General features: G+C 29.0%; 1 protein-coding gene across 5 annotated transcripts; it reads left to right on the top strand.

Moving 5' to 3' along the window:
* Window positions 1-1,269: 1,269 nt before the first annotated feature.
* Window positions 1,270-23,877, top strand: LOC113556648. 5 transcript variants are annotated; one of them, XM_026961743.1, is made up of 14 exons: window positions 1,270-1,473; window positions 2,562-2,694; window positions 7,704-7,852; window positions 11,032-11,088; window positions 15,274-15,470; window positions 15,542-15,665; window positions 16,756-17,006; window positions 17,212-17,325; window positions 17,898-18,058; window positions 20,155-20,360; window positions 20,424-20,661; window positions 21,582-21,715; window positions 22,322-22,580; window positions 22,713-23,877. In XM_026961743.1, the coding sequence occupies exons 3-14, from the start codon at window positions 7,716-7,718 to the stop codon at window positions 22,815-22,817; spliced, it is 1,983 nt and encodes a 660-aa protein (XP_026817544.1). In that variant the 5' UTR covers window positions 1,270-1,473; window positions 2,562-2,694; window positions 7,704-7,715; the 3' UTR covers window positions 22,818-23,877. The 5 variants fall into 5 exon arrangements, with proteins under 5 accessions (XP_026817544.1, XP_026817561.1, XP_026817537.1 ...); XM_026961760.1 differs by lacking the exon at window positions 2,562-2,694; XM_026961736.1 differs by lacking the exons at window positions 1,270-1,473; window positions 2,562-2,694 and adding an exon at window positions 2,960-3,440.
* The last annotated feature ends 249 nt before the right edge of the window (window positions 23,878-24,126 follow it).

The following is a 24,126-nucleotide window of genomic DNA, read 5'->3' as shown; positions in this document are numbered from 1 at the left end:
AAACTAAAAGGCCGTCGAATTCGATAGGTACTACCTATATTATTTTGAGCATTGCTATTGCACCATATCGATTTATCACCCATCAATAATTAAATTATTATTTATATTAGTGAGTATAGTGACTAGTATGGATGAGTAGAACGTTGAACTCCCACGTACAAATTTATATAATTTCCGTGGAGTCTTGTTGACGAGATAAAAACATTACTAACTGACAACAAATTAAATGAATATAAATAAATAATTATGGAGAATCGTTTTTGTTGGTCGAGCGTGATATTGAAATATTTACCTAATTAAAAATTGTTGAACATGATTAGAATGTTTCTTTTATAATATGAATAGACGAATTATATATGAGGTTTTCATTCAGTGTATGGTGTATATTAACCACTACAGTAGGTAATTATTATAATAATTATATTGTAATTAAGTATAGAAATATTATAATTTATAATATATGATTAGATAATGATAATATATACCTAATATAGATAGGTAGCCGATAATATTTTTGTATTATCTTTTTTATAACCTAATGATTTTCAATTTATATTTAGTTATGTCATGTATATTGGTAATATTCCCCTTAAAAAAATCCTAGATAGATACGCCCACTATAAAATACATTTACCTGTTTTACATTGATATTAAATCGGTTTTACAAATCTACAGACTATCGTTTTAGGTAATTGAGCCCATTTTATAATTTATTTAATAGTAAAATATTAGTATCTGTGGATCTAAAGCCGATTTAATCATTGATATTTAATACATAGAAACGACATGTCGACATTCCTATTTTCACCTTAATATAGGTTTTTTTTCTAAGCTTGTAGCATAATGGAGTGAGTAACGAGGTTCTCATTCGCACAGAAACGTCTGAGTGATAAATAAACGTATCAGTGTACCGCCTAACATTTAAAGAAAAATGAAAAAAAAGAAGCAATGATTACGCCTAATGTTCTGGTTAGTAAATAGTAATTAAATAAATTTATAAATATAATATTAATTAAATATTTGATCACTGTTGTGTTGGTAAACAGATTTTTATACAATAGTATAATACCGGCATACCGCATCATAAGTTATTTATCAATATTCAATGGTTTTAATGTCATCATTATTAAAATGGAAGTAATTGATAGAGTTAGCAGCTGGCATCACAACGTTACATAATATTGGGGGCAGTCTACATACTCAATGCAGATTGTTTGTAGAAAGCCAGAAACTATATATAATAATATAAACTATAACATCAAAACACATACTGTATGATTGTATTTAGTGTATACTGTGTGTGATGTGTGTGTGTATACGTCAAACAGAGTGTTCGAAATTCCAAAAGCATTTTCCACGGTAAAAGAATATTTTTTTAATTCAAACTTCTCTACATTGATCAAAGGGGATATTACCATTCGATTATAAGAAAATAATCAACAATCATTTTCTGAAGACTTACAAAAACTTCAAGTAGGTATACAAAATAATAACTTCATAGTGTTAGTGTCCCTATACACCATACATTGCTTATAATATATTGTATTTGTATACACAATAACAGGCATGCCCAACTTTTTCAGCTTGCGGGCCACAATCCAAATTTATATTTATACTGCGGGTCGTACATACTTCACGGTTTTATTTTATTAATTTTGATAAAATATATAATACATATAATATTATTGTTCACTTACCGAATTTATGACTCTAATCGTGCGTGTTTAAAGTACTGAAATATTTCCACGCTAGTCGCTAGTTTGTTTTCATCATTAGAAACAATAGGTTTACATTTCTTGTTTGTAAAAAATAATAAATTTAATTTTAATTATAAAAATGTCTTAAAATAAAAAGCGCAAAATTGATATTGAATGCCGTGTTTTCAATAATAATTAAAAAACTTGTAAGATGTTTTGTCGTTTTTAAAAGCTTATTAAAAAAACATTTTTATTTTTATTTAAGTATACCTATAAAATTTTTTAATTTTTATAAGGGGTGATGGGCCGATTGGTATACTTTTGCGGGCCGCGGGTTGGACATGCCTGCACAATAAAGTGTAATATAATAGTATTAAAAACCATTAAAATACAATTATATTATAATATCATTATAGTATATTTGCATATTAAAATATAGGTGAAATATGAATATTTTTAATTTGAAATGTAAGTAGGTACTTACGACTTACCTAGTGAAGAACTGAAGAATAATCATAATATAATTGATTATAAATACAAATAGTATTTATAATGTTTACATAATGTTATACCCATTATGTAACTTATATATATTGTTATTTTTAACATATTTTTACTCATATCATAGAATTTAAAATTCTAAAATATAGTAAATTATTGAGTATTGACTGAAATATTGATTACTTAATTAATAACGTGTGACTGAATGTAATTTTAAATTAAAATTATGACAAATATGCACTACCATGATTTAATTTTTGACCAAAATCACACAAGTATTTCAAGAAATTTAAAACTAAAATTATTGCAGTAATAACATAAAGATAACGCGATAAATTACTGCATAGACTTAATTATTATTAGGTCCATCGGTCTGTGTAAATTATGTGATGGCTGCAGTCGAACAAACAGGATACGAAAACAATTATTATTGTTTTGTCGTTCATCGAGCACATACATCGTGGCGACGTTTAACTAACGTGTTAAGTTTATTATAGTAAGTAAATATTACGTTCGTATTGTCATTGTAATATAAAAATATAATACAAGTATAATATTCAAGTATAGTATCAGCATCGACGGGCCGGCACCCGGCAGTTCGATCTGTCACCCCTATCGGTGGGCGGCGGCTCTGGGGTCGTGCCATTATCAGCAGTAGCTGTAGCTGAGCTGCGGCTGCGGCATCGGTGGCGTTGTCATTGGACACGGCCGGCTGTGGTAAACGTTATGTACAGGATAATAATATAGTGATAAGACGTCGCGCGCGCGCCGGCAGTCGGTCCGCGGTCGTCCGTCAGTTCGCGTCGCCGCCGGTCCTCGGCGCTATCGTCATCCTTACGCTGTATCGTATTACTCGTATAATAAACGTTATACTTTTGACATTTTCGATTTTCTCTCGTGACCGATACAACGCCGTGGCTTCTTTGCGCATCTCAATTTCAGTAGGTCCTGTATACTTATCGGAGAAACGACGGTAATAACAACAACAATAATAATAATAATATCTATATTCGCCGGGTACGTGCGTGCGCGCGTCGCCGACCACTCGATCGCGGAGCCCCAAGCCGAGGGTGGCGTAGACGGAAGCGCGAACGAGAGAGAAGAGAGTGGCGAGCGTCACAACTACGGACATCCGCGCCGGGAGCTGCGCTGTAGCCGCGCGCTCCGTGCTGCCAACGACGGCCAAACGAACGACGACGACGCGCGGCGATTGATCCGCCACATACACCGCAATAATATCATGTATTAAATTATCGAAATATAATAACGTAGGTAGTTGATAGATTCCGATTAAATATAAATCTAATAAGTAATTTATCACAGTGACGGCGTCGGTGATTATAAAGTACGGCGGCGGCGGTGGTATAGCGCTCGTACCTATATATACCGGCGTATCGCTTACACAAAACACTGGGAATCGATCGAGTATAATACTAGGATATGTAGGTAGCTGATATTTAATTTTATGGGTACCTATACATACAATGCGTGTTGTCCCGTCGTCGTTTTCTTATATCCTAACAATATTATATTATTATATATAGAGCTCGCGTGGTGGGAGGGATGAGTTTTCCTATATTGTTTCCCGACGGGTATAGTATAGGTGATGTAGGTACCTATTATACTACAATAATTGTACGGGGGCAGACGACGATCGGAATAAAAGTTCACATATATCTATTTGTAGGGTTTCTGTGTTAAACCCGACCGGCGGTCATGATTCGATTACCACAGCGTAATGTGCTTGATATTATGCAGGTTGTAGCCATTTTCCTACGAAAAATCTGTTTTTCTTCAATGTCCTCCTATTCCAATGAAAAAAAAAGTTATTTCGATTTTTGTTCTTTGAGTTCTACATATAGATAGTATTTTGTTTACAGTATATGTATTCTGAGGGGAGACTAATCTAATTAATAAATAATTTTATGTATAATACCTATAAACATAATATAATTTATAAACGGTTTGATTATTTAATGATGACTATTTTTTGATACAATTTCAATGCACATAACTTCTATATCATCAACAAATAACATGAAACATTATAGTTATCTTACAGTTGCTTAGCGTGAAATTTGGTGGCCCAAGGGGGTCATAAAAAGAGGAAGTATCCTTAAAAATAGAAATTAAATTATTAAAAAGTGATTCTAGAAAAAATATCACTGGTGGATATTATAACATAAAATTACTTTTCTGTTTTACTACTTACACATTTATTTAAAACAATTACATTGTAAGTATACTTAAAAAAAGCTTTTCAAACCTTCGTTTGATTAAAAAAATTCTCTTTTTTTATGTCATGTTATTAGTGCTGTGGCCCTTCAACTTTGTTCTATATATTGCGCCCAGAAAGTCCTTGCCTAAATGCGCTTGAGATTCATATGACAACATTTTTAAAATATGTTATAGTTATCGCACTGCATCACAGTCATCCATAATATCATTAATATTATCATAGAGAGGTAACATAAAATATGTTGAAAAAAATATTATCATCAAACACATTTCAAATTTGTCCACTAAACCCTGAATTACGACGTAGGTACCTACTACAAACTACAAGTATGTGTGCGATGGACCTCACCCTCATTATTGATATTCCGTAAATCGATCAGAAGCAACGTGCCTTTTTAGCGTCGACGCAATTGAGGACTCTATACAAGATTTCCAAGACATTGTACTGAAGAGCTTGGTCGGATCAGTTGTCTGCCACCATGTTACTATGGGTCGTCCGCGTAGCCCTGCCACCATAATAGAACCACGTTATTACCTAGTTTTGTATGGATTGCTATCGCACATGATGTCCATGGTCCGCAGGAGTGCATCGTGTGAGTGCAATTTAATAGGTTGGGGTGGCTGTTGCTTTATATTTTTAAAATTTCGAATATCAGTAAGAACTCCTTACAAGAAACGTTATAGTTATTTAATGTTCATACCTTATAGCTGGGGTGCCCAACTTTTTTCAATTTATGGGCCATATTTGAAATTTATATTGCGGGCCGTATACTTTACGGTTTATTTTGTTTATTTCGATAAAATGTACAATAGTACAATATAGGACCTAATATTTAGGTTATTAGGTATATACGTTTATTGTACATTTTATCTGATGTAATATTATTTTTTTGTTTACTTATCGAATTTATAATGACTCTAATAGCCCAGATTTCACACTAATTTATTTCTATTGATGTTCTAAAATCCAATACATTATTTTTATATTAAATTAAAAATGTATTAAAAAAGATATTTTGTATTTCTTAAAAGCTTATTAAAATACAATTTTTTATAAATTATAATTTTTATTTTTTTTTATTCCTTAACAAATTTCTAATATTTATAAAATGGTCACAGGTTGGTTGGAATACTTACTTCTACGGGACGGGCACGCTTGCCTTATAGGATATAGCTATACGAATGGAATAATTTATGCGTTTTTAAATATAAAATAATTTGCAAATTTTTGTGATTTTAAAGAATTATAATGTTAAAATTTGAATTTTAAACGCTTATAAAAAAATATTTTAAAGTATTTTTAATATTTTTGAAATTTTATGTTTTTTCAGTTGTATAAAAAAATGATTGCTTGATGCGTGGGTAATCATTTATTGTTTAATATAAAACATTTGTTTATTTCCATTTTTAAATCGTGTGTATAGTATAATACTTATAGATTATATTATTATCTTTAGTATGAGAGAGCTTTTTTTTACACTGGTTTAGGTTACTGTTATTTATTCAATTTGAAGAGAAACTTCCATGTTAGGAAAAGCACCACGAGATATTTTTAGAAAATAAATTATTTGTATGACATAAATGATAAAATAGTAGATATCATTTTAGTTCATATACTATATTATACTATAATAGAACATGCTATAAAGGTATCATTCAGAAAAATTCTATGTCATAATCATTAATCAGCTACTGATAAAAATTTGCCTATGTCATATGTGCAATCTAAATTACCATGGTAGATTTTAATTTGCGGGAAGTCATTAAAAATTTAAGATAAGGTGATAATTAGTGGCGGATCCAGAGGGGGGCGATTGGGGTGATTGCCTCCCCCCCCATTCTCTCAAAAAAAATAGTTTAAGTCCCTGATTTTAGTTATTGACGTAATTATACTTCAAGGGTAACACAATTATAGTGATATATTTTTTTTATTACTATTGCTATAAAAATATTTATTTTGTTCTGTACGAGACTGTGGAAAGTAACATATGTATTATGTATGTACCTAAATAAATACTTAATCAAAAATTAATGTGTGCCCTTTAAATTCTCCCCCCCTGTTATCTTGGTCTGGATCCGCCCTGGTGATAATATTAACTAATATTATAATAATAATAATATTGAATTTTGTTTTATAATTATTTGTGGTAAATCTTCGCTTATTCATTATTGACTTTTTTTTTATCATGATTCCGTTTATGCTTGATGATAATATCATATTAAATAAATAAATATTACTCTACTGTATACAGTGGCACATATAGAAATTTATTGTTGGTTGTGGTGAGGGTTATGTTCATTTCTCCTACTGTTAGTCTAAGCTATACTTCTGCTATATAATTCATGTATTAATTCATAAATTCTCGATTAGTTAGTTGGTAGGTAACTAAAATTATTCACTTTAAGTTCTACCATGTGACGTTGTATCAAATATTTCTATTTTAACTTCTAAGGCATTAATACAAGTAGCAATTTACTATGTAACCAACTTACTGTATATTTATGACTCATAAATTATGAGTATTCATAAATATAATATTAAATAGGTAAGCAAATAAGACAAACTTTTGCATAGGTAAACGTTGACTAAAAGCTTTGTAGTAATTATATAATCATAGATATAACTTTCCTGTCTTTTACGATTATTTTATTTTTTATTTTTCTTTAAGAAAATAATCAATAAAACTCATTATCTTAAAAACTATATGCTATTTATTTATATTTCACACTACTTTTAGTTTTAGTTTGAAACATCTCATGATGCAGTTTTATAGCATGTAACTATGTTAAGTTACTTTTTTATTTAATATGAATTTGGTATTTATAATCTAATGTAATTATTTACTAAAAAATATATTGAATATAATCAGAGACGTACATAGGAAAAAGTTTTAGGGGGTGTTTTTGAAAATCAGTTATTGAAAAGTAGAACTTTTTTTAATAAATATAATAAAACAACAAAATTAACATTAAAATTGAATAAGTAAATAACCATGCAAAAACCCAAGTATTTCGGGGGTGTTTGAACACTCAAAACACCCCTCTGTGTACGTCCCTGAATAAGCAAGGGTGCTCCCAAAAAAAAAAAGGGAACAAGGCAAAATAAAAATTCCATGTACAATAAATATAATTCCTCATATAGAATTTGAAAAATTAGTAATCTGGGTTCCTCGATATATGTTGTGTTAAATAAAAAATATTTTTATTTTAATAACTGAAAATTGTCGATTTTATTAACTTATATATATATTTAATTTTTATTTACAGTTTGAGTTGAAGATGGTTACTGTACGGGCACCGTCTTTTCTGGTTCGGCGTATATGCGCCTTCATATTTTTAGGAATCATGGGCTATTCGATTTTTCAAATGACCCGCAGCAATTCTTATTACGATATGTCAGATCGAAACATTATGCGGTACGTACAAATAATTCATTTTTTTAGTTCAGATACATATTCTTCGCATATAATACATTTGATATTAGGAATATTTAAAACTATAATTTATGTCCCATTAATCTAGTACCTAGGGCTCTATTTTGTACAGCGTGTGACAGTCGATGTACGAATATAATTGACCACGCACCGTTTCCGCCAACATTAAAAATGACTGTTTCCGCCAATTTTGAAAAGGTTTGTTTCCCATTTCCGCCAAACTTGCTTTAGTAAAATTATTATACTCATATTTCATATTTTTGGAAGATATTTTATATTTTAATATACTTATATAATATTATACACGTATAATAAACAGTGGCATGTCCAACCCAAATTAATTGGATTGGGATAGGCCCGTTTTGTTCTGTAGTGTGTAACGTGTTTATAATTATAATTATTAAGGAAGATTAATTATAACATGGAACATGGGTATGATAATAATATTCAATAATACTAACCATAGGCGGAATTAGACATTTTCATTAGACTGGGTTACTCATGGGAGTCATTTTGTACCTTTCATATCAAAAGGAAAAGATGGAGGGAGATAGGGAACACCAATGTTTTTTATTACAACACAAATGTATAACATAAGTAATTTATTTCAGGGCTTGAAACCGATTGAAATAATTTCGGTTTCGGTTTCGATTTTGTATACCGGTTTCTAAATTTTTCGGTTTCGGTTTTAATTTTTTAATACCGGTATTAAAAATTTAGGTTTCGGTTTTGGTTTCAGTTTCGATTTAGATAAAATTTAAGTTGAAAAAGTTAGGTTACCTCACCTTAACGATAAAAATTAAACAATACTTACCAATTAAAAGAAATATATTCATTACTTCATTACTATTAATAGAACAACTAATAATTTTGCAAATAATGAAATGGTTATCAACATTTTAGTTACGATTTCATGGGCATATTAATGGAATTTACGTATTTAAAATTTCAAAAACTCGTAAATTAAAAAAAAAATAATAACGGTTTCCAATTTTTTCTTATTTCGATATTTTAATTTAATACCGGTATCCAAGTTTTTCCGGTTTCGGTTTTTACTTAAATACCGGTATCCAATTTTTTTCGGTTTCGGTTTCGGTTTTAAAACGGTTTATACCGGTTTTGAAAACGGTTTCAAGCCCTGATTTATTTTATTACATTTAAAATAATATGTTCTTAGCAAATGTATAGAAAATACGGAGCCGCAGTTCCGCCCATGATAATAATTAATAACAATATTTTTATTTGTGATAAAAAAAACCAAACAGTCAAATAAAAATTGGATAGGCTCAAGCCTAAATTAATTGTACATCGGTAAAATATATAATATTTTATCTGTTTATTCAAAAATTATAATGAATAATAAATAATATAAAAAATTTGATTTATATATTACTCGACACTATAAGTATAGATTTATGTGAAAATACGCCATGCTGTATTTTACCATTTTATAATTCTTTATTTATGGTTATATACTAGCAACTAGCATAGGTAATTATAGATAACATAATATTATCTTGTGCCTTCGGTCAAAATTCGCTGCATACTGTACGGGTTTACCGGATACATTCGGTTAGCGTCCTAGCACGCTGAATGCTGATCATTGCGAACAAACGGGCACATTTGATGTCGGGAGGCGTACAATTAGTCTACTAATCTTCCGCCGGCTGTGCGTCTGGAGCTATTTATTCAGGCGCGTAATTTCAATGAGAAAACTGGCTGCGCTGAAGCCTCTTTATTTTTTTTTTCATAGTATCTTATGGTTATGAATACTTATTACTATTAAAATCTAAATTGACATGAAACAATTTGGGGATATTAATTTTAAAATCGAGGGTGATAAGAACACCCATGCCCACCCCCTCCAAAATTGCGATTATGCATGTATAATGTATTATGTAGATCACAGGCCTGTCCGAGAGGCATGCACCGGTTGTAATAATGCACAGTATGTATGCAAACTTCTCCAATTGATCTACTATTGATGATCATACGCATTTCACACGCATTCAGTAATAACGATGAATAATTATTATATCGTAATGTTGTTATGTATGTACACTAGATATTTAGTGTCGGGATGAGCTAATTCAAATTAGGTGGTTATAAATCTTAATCTATTGAGGAAGCACCGAAAGAATAAAAAGGGATATTTCCCCAACATTATCGGACGTTTCCGTGCAATGTTGCGTTTTTTCCAAGCACTGTAGTTAGGCGCCCCCGCGAAAAGGCGTGATAAACGATATCGTGTTTAAAAATACGGACGCAAACCCAGTCAGTATATGCACGTTCTACAAGGGTCAACAGCTACTACCAACGGAAAATTAACAAAGGCAGTAGAACAAAATTATAGTCCACTCAAATTTAAAGAGCTCGTTGGAACAATTATAAAAATATAATACAAGAACTGTAAAGTTTTTATACGGCTTGTATTAAATTAAAATAAAAAAAAAAAAAATGTTATTTCAATTTAATTGTTCTGCAATATTTTAATCATAGCAAATATATATCATAGGTAAATATTGGCGGAAACGGGAATAAAATTTGCCAGAAACGAGTAATTGCTATATTATAATAGTCTATTAGTCTTATGGGATATTTATTTATACATTATAATTTTATTTCTGTTTAACTTAATGTATACGCAGGATAAGTGTGGCGTTTTTGTTTTGACAATTTGTATAGTACTTAGATACAAAATAAATTACGAAGTAACAATTATATTATATTATATGTAAGTATGCATGAATAGTAAATATACGATAATATAAATCCGTACTTTATATTCGTATACAAAATGGACGACATATAGCATACGAATGTTGTATGAATTATTAATTCGATATTTTGTAGTAATTATTAGTTTCGTTTATAAAAACTATTATAGTACACATGGTAGACATCCGTTGAAACGCATATTTTGTGTATTGATCACGCAAATGTTTTATTGTACCTACTTTATACATACAAAAAAAATAAACATTTTTAAACAACATCTGTATGCATACGAGTACAAAATAGACCTCCGATTTTGTAAAAAATCAGTATTAAAATAATATACTGGTCATTTGCAATGGTTAACCTTCATGAAATATAATATTTATATATCTATGAATCATGATAAGTCATAAATAAACTATTAATGGTTTTTTTATGTTTAGAAAACAAATCGAACTTGATATTATTAAATCATCAAATAATGAAGTTCCTGTTAAAAAGTAACGTATAATTATGTCATATTATTACATTAGATTTAGATTATTTATTCATAGCTCTGAACCTAAATTATTTTATTGAGGTGTTGATATTTTAAAAACGATTCAATTCATTTTTTATTTATATTAGTAAAAGTAATAGCTTTTTTCTTATTAGATAAAGTAATAAATTTAGAATATTATGTAATTGTAAAATGTATTAGAATTTATAACGTAGTTATATATTATAGCATTATAGCTGTTTTATTTCAATATAAAATAGTCAATAGGTCAAAAAAATCATCAGTGGATCACTGTTATGGGTGTGTTAAATTGTAATTAAATGATATTAGGTATATCACTGAATACGAAAAACGGTTCTGAGCGAAGACGGTCTCAAGTCTGTCAGCCTTTATCACCATATTATATATTTCATGATATGATTTTTGGGGCGTAGACCAATTGCGCCTAACATACAATTTTTGATTAGGATCAGTATACCAATTGCGCTTGTATAACACTTACTAAAATGATTTAAAATTAAAACTTATTTATTGATCAATTTATTGCTGGTTAAAGTGACTAGACATAATATAGCGTCTAATACAATAAGTTCTGAATGAACAACTAACGTGCTTTTCACTCTTCATTTTCTTCAACATTTTATTCTCCACATCCAAATATTTTTGTCTATGTAAAAGCAATCATCGAAACACAGACTAGTATAGTAGTACGTATATAGCATATTGCAATAAATAGTACAGAACATGATAAATACATTTGTTTCAAACAGAGCATGTTTAACAAAAAAATTAACAATCAGTTAGGTTCGTGTTTTCTCTTAATTTATTTTTTTTGCTTTTCCCGATTATTTAAAAAAATTCTAAAATGCTGGGTATTTTTACTACTCTAATGTACCAAATAAATCCAATTTGTTAAAAGAAATCACCAAAGTTGAAGCATTTTTACTGTTTTAAAAAGTGATGGGAGACACAAAACAAACATACATCATTGCTAAATGCTAACTCAGTATATCCATTGCTTTGGTCAGAATCTGCAAAGTGAACATTTTTAATGTCTATAAATTATTCAATAATAGTAATTACAGTAATACAATTGACATTGTATCGTGTATGCTCCTTATTTAAATGGTATACATGTATTAATATAATGCTAATATGAACTATGTCTCTATTGCAAATATTATCCAATTAAAAAAAATCTGATTAATCACGAAAACTCATTTAATGCAATTATATTGTGTTGCTAGCATAATGGCACAGGAAAGGGTTACGGCGGTAGTCATCTAAGGTAACTTATAAGTATGTAAAAATTCCAGAACATCTCAATTGTTAATGTATTTTGGAATCATTACGAGACACATTCACGTTAATGATTTTTTTAAGGTTATTATATTATAAATTATCGAGTAGGAAGTTAGTTAAATTAATTTAAATGCCTATTAATTAAGAGGTAAAAATCTTTTCAATTGACAAATAATGACGTCAATAGCATATCTAATTTTAATGAAATCAATATTAGTTACCTATACTTTGTAGAAATTTAAAATTTAATAATAAAAAGATTTAAGTTTTTCACGTTTCGTCTTTTATAATATATATTATGTGATAAATAAAATATTTAACTAGCAATGGCATTCATACTAAGCAAAAGTCGGGAATTTGAATAGGATACCAATATTTTAGGACTATATGTAAATACTTCAAGACGAATGTATATGGTTCTTGGATATAGTAAGTTCATATCAACACCTTTCGTCTTAATGTCCGCCGACTCTCTATATAGTGAAGACTTATACAGTTATACAATATTATATTAAATTGATGTGTTTATTCTGCAAAGTGTGTTTTCTAAATATCATACCTTGTTCTGAACACAGAGCACGCGCCATAACATCATGAAATTTTGAAGTACTTATCATACACTCCAGCGCGTGTGCCAGTTACATTACAGTCATAATAAAATAGTGTTTAACGGAAACATAAGTGGCGTGTGTAAGGATAATTTTATCATATCTAGCCATACGTAGGTGCGTGATTTTTCATAATAAGTAATAACTAAGAAGTATCTTTATGTCCAAATAGCGATAATTTATAGTCCACTGTCATTGAATTTAATTTTAAAATTAAATGGTTTTAATATCGTTTCAGTAGCTATAAACCGTATTATTTCTGTCTTCGTTGACATAGTTGACGACAAGTGTAATGACATTTTTTTTAAAAAAGTCTGTATGTACGTTCAATTCCTTCTAGTCATACTGGCTAAGCTTTTTACAATTACATCATTAATCTCAATGTCTTTTCATTGTATTCAAATGGAATTATTCATCTTTGATCTTTGGTTTATTATTTTTTTTTAAACCTATTGATGTACTGTATAAGTAATTAATCGTGGAAACCTTAATTGTCTGTTGATTTAAATGTGCGATTGCTTCTAAAATCCAAGTACAATATTAAAAAACTTATTCTATTTATGTTCAACTGGTATGTGAACTCTGCCATGTTTTTTAAACAAAGCTATTTATTTCTGTGTTTACGACATTTTAAACGCCAAATATTTCGTGTATTCTCCAATGTAAATTGTTTTTGTAAACATTATAAACATCCATATAATGACAAACATGGAAATGTGTTCGAACTTATTTTTAGTTTATATTATTATTTATCATATTATTTGCTAACCTTATCATGCAGCGAGTCTTAATTAGATATATGTAAGGCATGTTATAAGTTACGTTTTTTTTGGAATATGTATTGGTGATATTGTTAAACTATAATATGCTGTTGGCTTAATATGTTATTGCACGCACTATTTTATGTTAACCGATTTTTTTTTTTTTTAAACATCGTATAAAAAATATCTACGTAGGTACCTCATTTATACTCTAATAAAATGTTATATTTATATAAACAAAATTATCCATTTAATACCCTATTCTTATTTTCTTAGTCAACGTTAGTGACTGAAATTAAAAAGAAAATAGTTTGTCACGCTATATATTATTGTTTTTGATTTAAAGTTTATATAGGAATAGTGAAGGTCATACCTACGAATTTTTAATGTATTTCTCAGTCTATCTTAATTTAAAAATTGTTAAAATTAAACAACAAGCTAATCTAAATACCTAAATAATTAACGATTTGGTATTATCTGGACTATATATTCGTTATATTATATAATAAAAAAGTTGTTTAAAATACAATTCAAAATTACGAATTAAAAAAAGGGTGGGCAAGTATACTATCGCTCTGCTGTATATTAGAGGTGGAGAGTAGGTCACTATAATAGATATGTAAAATTTGAATGCAATTTATCATTGTATATGAAAAACGAATCTGAGCAGAAATGATATATCAATCTAGGATATATTATATTATTATCTATACTTAAATTGTAATATATATTTTTTTAGATACAATTAATTTATTTTTTTCAAATACTGGTGAAAGTTTCAAGTTTCCACAACATATACTTTTTGAATAACAACAAATATTTTAAATCGTTTTTTTACGTGATTTCGTAAAAATTTAAATTTTATTCGCTCATAAAATATTTTCTCTATATTGACGCTGGAGTTTTTTTTACAGTTACTTAAAGAAAAACTTATGGAGAATCTTGTATTGGTTTTTTTAACCTTAGGTATAAATCACAAAAATTTTATGAATTTTCACCTTCAAAATTCCTTGCAAATTTTCGCGGTTTTGACATATTTCGTAAACATTTGAACTTTAAATGCTTAAAAATGCTTTTTTTTACTACGATTAGTACAACTTATTATAAACATTGTATTAAATTTTAAAGATTTTTCGGAATGCTTAATTATTTTTATCAGCATTTCAAAAAAAAAAAAAAACTTAGAAAAATCAAAAATTTCAATTGTCTATAAATCGCTTAAAAAAAAGTTAAAATATTTTGAAAATTTAATCGTAAATAGATAACGCTAATATAAATATTTAGTGAAAATTTCAAGTATTTACAATGATTTGAATGATTCGTTTTTGAGTTCTAGCAAAAAAAAAAAAAAATCGATTTTGTCGAAGACTGGTTGTGCGTAAAAATTCCCGTTTTCCCATTACTTTTTTAGGGCTTTACCTTATGCTTTTGAAAACTACATAATAATTACAATTATGAATTATATGAAAATATAATAACGTTATAAACGTATGTTTGTTGTTTTGTCTATTCAAGTTTGAAAAATGAAAACTATATAGCATGCCCGCATCCTATTTTGGATCCATTCGACCCAGTCATGATGAAATTCGTCAAAAAAGAGCCACCTTTGGTTTGCGATGAAGAGGAGGATTGGGTTACAATCAAGGGGAACATCGCACGTATTACCGATAAGGCGCTCAAGAAGTACGGCGATATCCAGTGCAAATTTATGGGTAAAATAAATATCATGAACCGGTTTTGAACTATATTTTTAATTTTATTTCAATAATTGTACGGTTTTCAGACGTTTTGAGAGCCAATGAGTTTTCTACGTCACTGGGTGTCGTGACCACGACTCACACAGAATACAATTTGGAGACATCAGATTTTTTCAGAGTTTACTGTGAGTCAGAAAATGGCAAATTTAGGTGAGATGCATTTAGTTTTTAAATATCTAAAAACATTTTACGTAAAATACCACATGTCCCGAATTTCCGAGCATTGTGTACTAATGAGGCATAAAATATACAGACTAAATATTCATTATTACTAGAGTTTTGTAATAGGCTTTTTTGGAGTTAGTATTAATCCAACTATAAAAAAAAAAAACGGTGTAAAAAGTAGATCATATGGATTTGAATATGAATAAAGATTCACGTGATCACATATTTTTTGATCATTAGTATTAATTAATAATTTAATTAATTAGTAAATCACGTTATTAATTACCGTGCATCATTTAAAACATAATAATTATTAAACGTATTCAATTATATTATAATATTTAAATATATATATGTATATATTATGATAATAATTTCAATAAAAAAATAAAGTTAAAATATCCTACTACTACTGTACCTATTATTAAATAAATGTTTCATAAGCAGTATTATAGTAAAAATACCGGACGGGTGAAGCAAATGATGCTTCGGGTTTAAAATAAATAACTAATTAATTATCACCGTTGTGAAGAAATTAGAAATCTTTGAAATATACTAAATGCATTGAAATTGTTGTTGTATTCAGTTGTAATAATAAACGTGTGTAATATGTATTTATAAAAAAAATGCATGTGAAATAAATTTATGGATATTCGTGTAGTTATATTCGCGGATTAACGTAAAATTAATTCACAAACTCCCATGAATTTAACTTCACCTAGAATGTAGACCTCTTGTAAAAAACTATCGGAGTAAAACTTCTATATATAGATAAATACGTAATTATTATATAGCTGTTAATGATCGTACAACGAAACGTTATACAGTTACAGTAACAGAAGCTAATTATAATATGTAATAGGTATTACAAGGATTGATATTAAATTAAACTCGCAAAACCGTTACTAAATATAGTTAATATAGAATATTTAGTTATTAATAATAACTTTTTAATTTTTTATATCCGTTGTTCGGTTTATTTCTATTTATTCACGACACTAATGTTTTTATATTATTTTCGTTCACACGATCATCAGTTCATATAGTATAATAAAATTTTTTTTTTTCAATTCAGTTGGGAGAGTCGCATGGCCGGTATACGATTTGACGAGGATGTGATAAATAGAGCTGGATGGGATCAAGTGCCCAAAGACGGGTTAGGACTCAACGTTCTTATGATCGGGCTGGACTCTATGTCACACATGATGGTGCAGAGAGTATTGCCCAAGGTGTACTCGAAACTCAAGTCTATGGGTGCACGCGTGTTAAAAGGCTATAACATCGTCGGTGACGGGACTCCGCAAGCGTTAATACCAATTTTGACAGGTACCTATAATGATTTTTATGAGCTTCAATGCATTATATTATTAAAATTATCGTCATCATATCATCATCACCATAATTTACATTAATTATGTTAAATACTATCTTTGCAGCCTAAAAAAATCTAATTAAAAATAATATGATCTAATAGACATATACTCATATTATGTGCTTACAATTCACCATCGTCGTATTCTTATCGTTACAGGACGCACTGAACTGGAACTTCCGGACACCAGGAAACGCATGGGAAATAAAGCGTCATACGTGAACGTCTATCCGTTCATATGGAATGAGTTTAAGAAACACGGTTACGTCACTGGTGAGTCAACCTAAATTACATTTTTGGATTTATATTTTGCTGAGAAGGCGTGTCGCGTTAAACTGGACCTCCAGCTACCGTTATCGTTTTGGATGCCGTTCGCATTTAGACCCGTCATGTCATCGGTGCCTGAGTCACGAAGTTGACGAATGCGTGACATATTAATGGAAACTAATATAAACTATAAATATTTTTGTTTCCAATCACAAACTAATATCCATTAAAGATTTGGTCACCGAGCTTTATCTTATGTTTTTGAAATCGCACATTAGACGTATTCTCAATATCGAACATAATATAAATTTGAATATCGTGGAATGTGAGAATTCATTGATCTAATCGTATAACTGATGTGCAACGTTTCGAGAATATTATTTGTACTACGAGTATTAAAAAAAGTATTAGATTAGGTATATTGTTTTATTTGAACCATATAGGGGTCCTTATTATTTTTTTTTTAGCAGTAAATATTGTGAAGAAATCAAAATGATCTTTCCAGAGAGTTAAAACTTAAAATTGTAAGAAATTATATTTTCTTTCAGTAAATTGATTATTTATTCGGGGTTTAATAGGTTATGCTGAAGACGTTCCAAATCTTGGCATTTTTACGTACAGGCTAAAAGGATTCGACGAACAACCGACCGATCATTATATGCGATCATATTACGTAGACGCGTTTCCAATGTTCAATCAACAAAAGCCTTTTTGTTACGGTTCTCTACCAAGGCACAAGGTAATCCCTTAACATTTTATTTTATTATCTTATGCATTTTATTTAATATACTTAACGAACAAAGCAAATTGACAAGATAATAATGCACAGATGCAATCACAATGCATAGATATGGTTTGATATATATATATGTTGCAGTTATGCATACATAGTGTATATTGAATTCATAAATAGTACGATTAAATGAAAATGGTATTAAAAAGGTATTGGCAAGTGAGTACCGCTTTACTGTATATTAGGTGTCAATCATTGTATACGAAAAACAATTCTGAGCAGAGACGGCCTGTAAATCTATATCACTAATAGTATATTTCATGTATTTTTTTTTTAATATAGCTATTAAAGTAATTTATTTTATTTTAAGTGCTACGCCCTATGCTAGATTTATTAGATTTGTTTACGAACATTTTACGCTTATTATATTATTAGTACCTATTTAATTATTATAATAGTATAGGTATACATTTTTATACTATATCATATTATTGTTATAAACTTTTGAGTAAATAATACCTCACTGTAAATACCGTAAAGCAGTGTAAATAGGGTCATAATATATAAATAAATAATATCTTAAAATAAATTAATCTACATATTTGAAAATTACATTGCATATATTCATAATATACATAAAAGTTTTATGTCCTTAAGAATAATATTTTTGAATTATAACGCAATAATCAACATTCAACATCGGTCGTTAAAACACGTAATTTCGTCTAAATTTAAACTATTACTATATAAACTACATAAAAAATAATTATGTTTGTATATTTTTTTAGATTTTCTAGTGAACTACTCATAAATTATTTTTTCTTATTTTAGCTATATAAATTGAAGATTTTATATATTTATATTTTTTACAATCAAATATTTGTAGTTAACACATTTTAATGATTTTGAAGAATTTTGTAAAATTTTTTAATTTTTATGATTTTCATACAGATATAAGAAAAACTTATGTAGGATCTTGTATACAATTTTGAAGAATTTTTTTTGAAATTTCTTGTACTTATAATTAGAAAAAAATAAAAAAAAATATTTTAAAAATTGTATCATGTATAGCAAATAATAATATAAAAATTTGGCAAAAATTTCAATAATCAAAGGTTAGGTTAGTTTAGGTGAAATCATTTTATCTATTAGGTACTTATCGTACCGAAAACAACACACTTCATTGTAAAATCAATATATTGATAATGTATACACTATTCACATGGCTCCACTTAAAATTAAAAATTAAATAGTTTATATTGCAATAAATTATAATATAAGTAATTATAAAAGGTAACTATTCTTACTTACTACAAAATGTTTAAGTATATCAGGAAAATATAAACAATTATGACAATTAGGTATTATTTTTATTATTAATATTAAAAATATAAATTTTAGTTTGCATCAAAATTCAAAATTGATTGTTTTCCGGTATTACATATACATTAGTATCGTTTATTCGTAGTAAAGTACAAGATATTAAGATATGAGCATCTTATAATACAGAATATTCTATTTTTAATTAAGTATGTAAGTTTATTTCACTACCTAAACCTAACTTATATTCACATCGTTTTACAATACGTCAGTATTGATTTTAAAGCTAACTTATTACAACAGTATATAAAAAACATATAATATTAAAGTAATTAATAAATGCTTTATTTTCATAAATAATTTTAAATGTATCTAATACTACGCAATAACGAGATTACGACGGATCGGAGGTCAAATCTTGTAATAATTATCAATGATAATTTACCTGATAAGGCGTTGGAGGAAGTACTGAAAAATTATTGTTGTCGTATAAGTTGATGGAGTTTCGAAGTCAACGAGAGTACTTACAAAATAATCAAATAAATAGATACTCATTTTGGTGAAAATACCTAAATACTATTTTCAGCGACCTATAAGGTTATCCAAATTACAAGCTTCCATTTATTTTATTATAAGGAATATTTTTTTGAAATTTGGATTTTATAATTATTGTCTTGATTTTTGAAAATTGAATATACTATATAAAATAGCGTAGGAAAGTTTAAATTTAGATATTTTAAATCAAATTTAGTTTTCAATAACTGATATCAGTTAATTTACAGATCATGCTCAACTACGTTAAAGACATGTTTCGGGTGTATGAAGACAAACCAAAGTTTATGTTTGCATTTCAAGGCGAATTATCCCACGATTATGCGAGTAAGGTATCAGTCGCGGAAAATGACATAGTTGAGTGGTTGGAATGGTTTGAGAAATCTGGTTACCTGAACAACACCATGCTGGTGTTTATGAGCGATCACGGCCAGAGGTATAATACGATTTATTCGATTTAATGGATTTCTTTACGCTATTTGTTGTCCATCACCTACAGGTTCGCGTCTGTACGAGACACGCAACAGGGAAAACTCGAAGAGCGGATGCCATTTTTCTCGTTCACACTACCGAAATGGTTTGATCGGAAGTATCCAAAAATGATGTCCAATCTAAACAACAATACTAACCGTCTGACGACGCCGTTCGACATATACTCAACATTGATGAATGTCCTGCATCGAGAAGAGCTTAAAACTGACGATGTGAACAAGCGTTCTATATCGCTGTTCAACGAGGTATTAGTGCAATAATGTAATTAACACATTTTTGCAGCCCAGGCCATATTATGTAGTGGTGACTGGTGATAATATATTATATCTAAAGTGGCGTATTTGAAATTTGACTAATATATAACGGAAAGTCATTCAATTTAAGTACAATTTTTAATAGATTCTCATTAATTAACTTTTTTTTACTCACTATATTTTATTAATTGTTAATTCTATTTAACGCTAAATTGATGATAATATTAATAATATATATGTATTATAAACTAGAGGTATAGGAGTCGATTCTGACCGGCAAAAGGTCCATGTAAACGAAAAAGAAAATTGGGAGTGCATGAGGTGTAAATAGGGGGTGTACGAGAGTTATTAAGTAAAAATGCATGTATCGTAATTTAATTTAATTTGCATTTCCTGACGTTTTAATCATTACAAAAATTAAATAAATATTGTCATTATTAAAGAAATAAAGGTATGAATAAAAATAAACTTAACACGTTTTTGTTTTAAAAATTTGCATTCCATAGTAAGCCGTATTCAAGTGAGCAGCTCCGTGTAAGCTATAAAAAGCATCTAGATGAATTTACAAAAATTCAATTTTATAGGAGTCTACGAAAATTGAAAAAATTGGCACGTGGTCTATGGTGAAAAAACGTTTGGGAATCTCTGTTATAGACAATTACAAATAGATTTAAAAAAAAACATGGCCCATCCCCTAAAAGACGTATTGCTCTCCTAAAATATACCACTTGTGTAAATTTTGATACTTTTCCACATCCCACATGATTATTCAAAAATCAAAAGTGATAACTTGTCAATAATCTTAGTGTTACGATAAAATGTATTACAGTTTATAAAAGTATATATGCGAGCGACATCTGATAATCATATTAATTCAAATAATTCAATAACTTTATTTACGTCTTTTTCAGATACCACTGGGGAGAACGTGTAGAGACGCTTATATTGAACCTCACTGGTGTGCTTGTCTAAAATGGCAGCCAATGAGCGTCGATAGTCCGTTGGCCGTCGATGCAGTCGCACACTTTGTACAGTTTCTTAATAGGTGAGAAAATGCACATATCCTGCAGCTAATATATCTATAAAACGATCGATGCTTACATGTTATCTATCTTGCTACCAGCTACCTGCTAGGGGTCTGGTTTATAAGAACGTAATTAAATAAAAACTTATTTGGGTCCCCTTTATTACTAGTGTAAATTTTTACTAAGTTAAATTCAACCTAGCCACAATATAACAACTATAAATATATGCAACTTTAAATAATTAAATTAAAAAAAAAAGATAGAAAAATAACCACCTAGATGTATCTAACAAGGGTCTTCAAAAAGTCTCTAAAATGCGGGGCATAGATCCATAATAAACATAGAAATATGGTTCAACTTGATACCATACACGCGAAATTAATCATTTAGAGGTATATTATATATTTTATTTCGGGCAATTAAATTAATTAATTTCAGCTTAACTAAAATGCAAACGTGTGCTGTCATCTGGTGGACAATCTTTTAGTTGGGCCAGTTTTCTTTTATAATCTCAGGCCGGATTTTATTCGACAAAAAAATTGTATTTTTTTGTGGATCAAGCTATCCCAGTATCATTGTACGTTTCGTTATCGTATTATTTTATACTCAAACGTCTCGTCACACAGGTTTAATGCCGAGTACACTGACCTGTGTGCGCCGATAGAGATCGATCGGATCGAATGGGCTAACAGGATGGCGCCCAACGAAGGGCTATTGAAATTCCACCAGGCCGCCGATACCGATGGGTTCGTGCCCGACATGTCGGCCAACACGAAAATTACCGACATCTATCTGCAGATTAAAGTGATCACGCGACAGCCTGCCAACGCTGTATTCGAATTTTCGTGCCAGTATAACAGCGATACCAGCCGGTACACGATTTACGTGAGTTTTTCCCCAAGTTATACAACTTATATTGGTCCGATTTGAATTCAACGAACGATGATAAAATAAAATATAATATTTTTTTAGCTATATCTACTATTTTTTTTTAAACGTTTTTTTTAAACGTTTTAGGAAAAAGACATTAGCAGAGTTAATGAGTACGGAAACCAAAGTTGGTGCGTCGCAAAAACCCAACCACAACTCAATAAGTACTGCTATTGCAAAACACAGAATTGAGAAAGCTTGAAGTCTGCATAGAAATGTGATTTGGATACTAATATCTTACAAGTCAGCAGTTCCGATTCAGCTTCATGTCATTCAAAATTATTGTTGATTTTTCAAATTTGATTACGTTATGTGTCATAAAAGTCTCAACCGATATTCTTTACTATACCTACCTTTAATTATACTTATACTATTAGTTTAATAACGACTTACGTTTAACGTAGACTTTTAGTCGTTTATTTAAGTCATTTGAAATCCATAATATTGTATAATTTGATCAAAGTATTATGATTGTAATTCCATAGTATTGTTCAAAACCATTTTTTTTCGTTTTGAATATAAGTTTGTGGTTCAATTTTTAAAGACGATGTATTCACTGTTAAATATTTTGTGGTGAATAACATTTTGGCGTTGCTGATTCGGCGATAGAATTGGATATATTGTATAATATTACAACATCCATAACACTGAACCTAACCTAACAAGAGCTAATAAGAAAAAATACGATATGGCGATATATTTATAAGAGAACTTTTGTCCAAACCCGATTGAACAGTAACCTTTTTATCGTAAAACTCTAACTTTAAAAAAGCAATGTTTTAATATAATATTTCCTTTTATTCAAAATAATTTTACTTTATTATCCAAAAACCATAATTTAATACATTATTAACCGCCCTAATCAGTAATCAGTGATCCATTGGTTAGCGTCTGAGGAGTTCCGATTCTCGACTGAAAATCAATTGCTAATTTGAGTACCTTTCTTTCTTTATTAACATTTTCCCTTTGACCTAGCGTTTGGGTTATATATTTCAACAAGTTATTTTATCGCTAGAATTTATTAATCTAAAAATACTGTCGCCTCAAAGGCCTCGTTGTATTGGTATCGCCGTTTAATATTTAGTATTTGTTTTATTTTTATTTTAAAGTAACAAATGTCTATATTGTTTACCCTAAATATTGCAAAGTGAATCTAATTTATCTAGTCAGATTTATTTTTTGAGTTTTAAGCTACGTATAGACTTATATTTTTCTGGTCAATTTTAAGACGATTTATTTTAAATAATATGTATCATTCGCTATTTAAAAATTATGTTTTATACTTAAAAATGTTTACTTATAATATTCATAAATTGTATTTTTGATTTTATAATTACCAATATGATGTATAATATAATTTAATGTGAAAACTATGTTTTCTAAATGATTGTTATAAATTGTGATGTTTTAGTGAATATTTAGTGTTCATGAATCATCTATAAACATATTGTTGTTTTGAAATTGTTAGCATTTGTATTATATTTTTTTTTTATGGGGTTCA

The sequence above is a fragment of the Rhopalosiphum maidis genome, chromosome 1 (genome assembly GCF_003676215.2).
Source record: "Rhopalosiphum maidis isolate BTI-1 chromosome 1, ASM367621v3, whole genome shotgun sequence".
Lineage (NCBI taxonomy): Eukaryota > Metazoa > Arthropoda > Insecta > Hemiptera > Aphididae > Rhopalosiphum > Rhopalosiphum maidis.
Note: the sequence above shows the minus strand (reverse complement) of the source record. Positions and strands in the feature narration are given on the sequence as shown.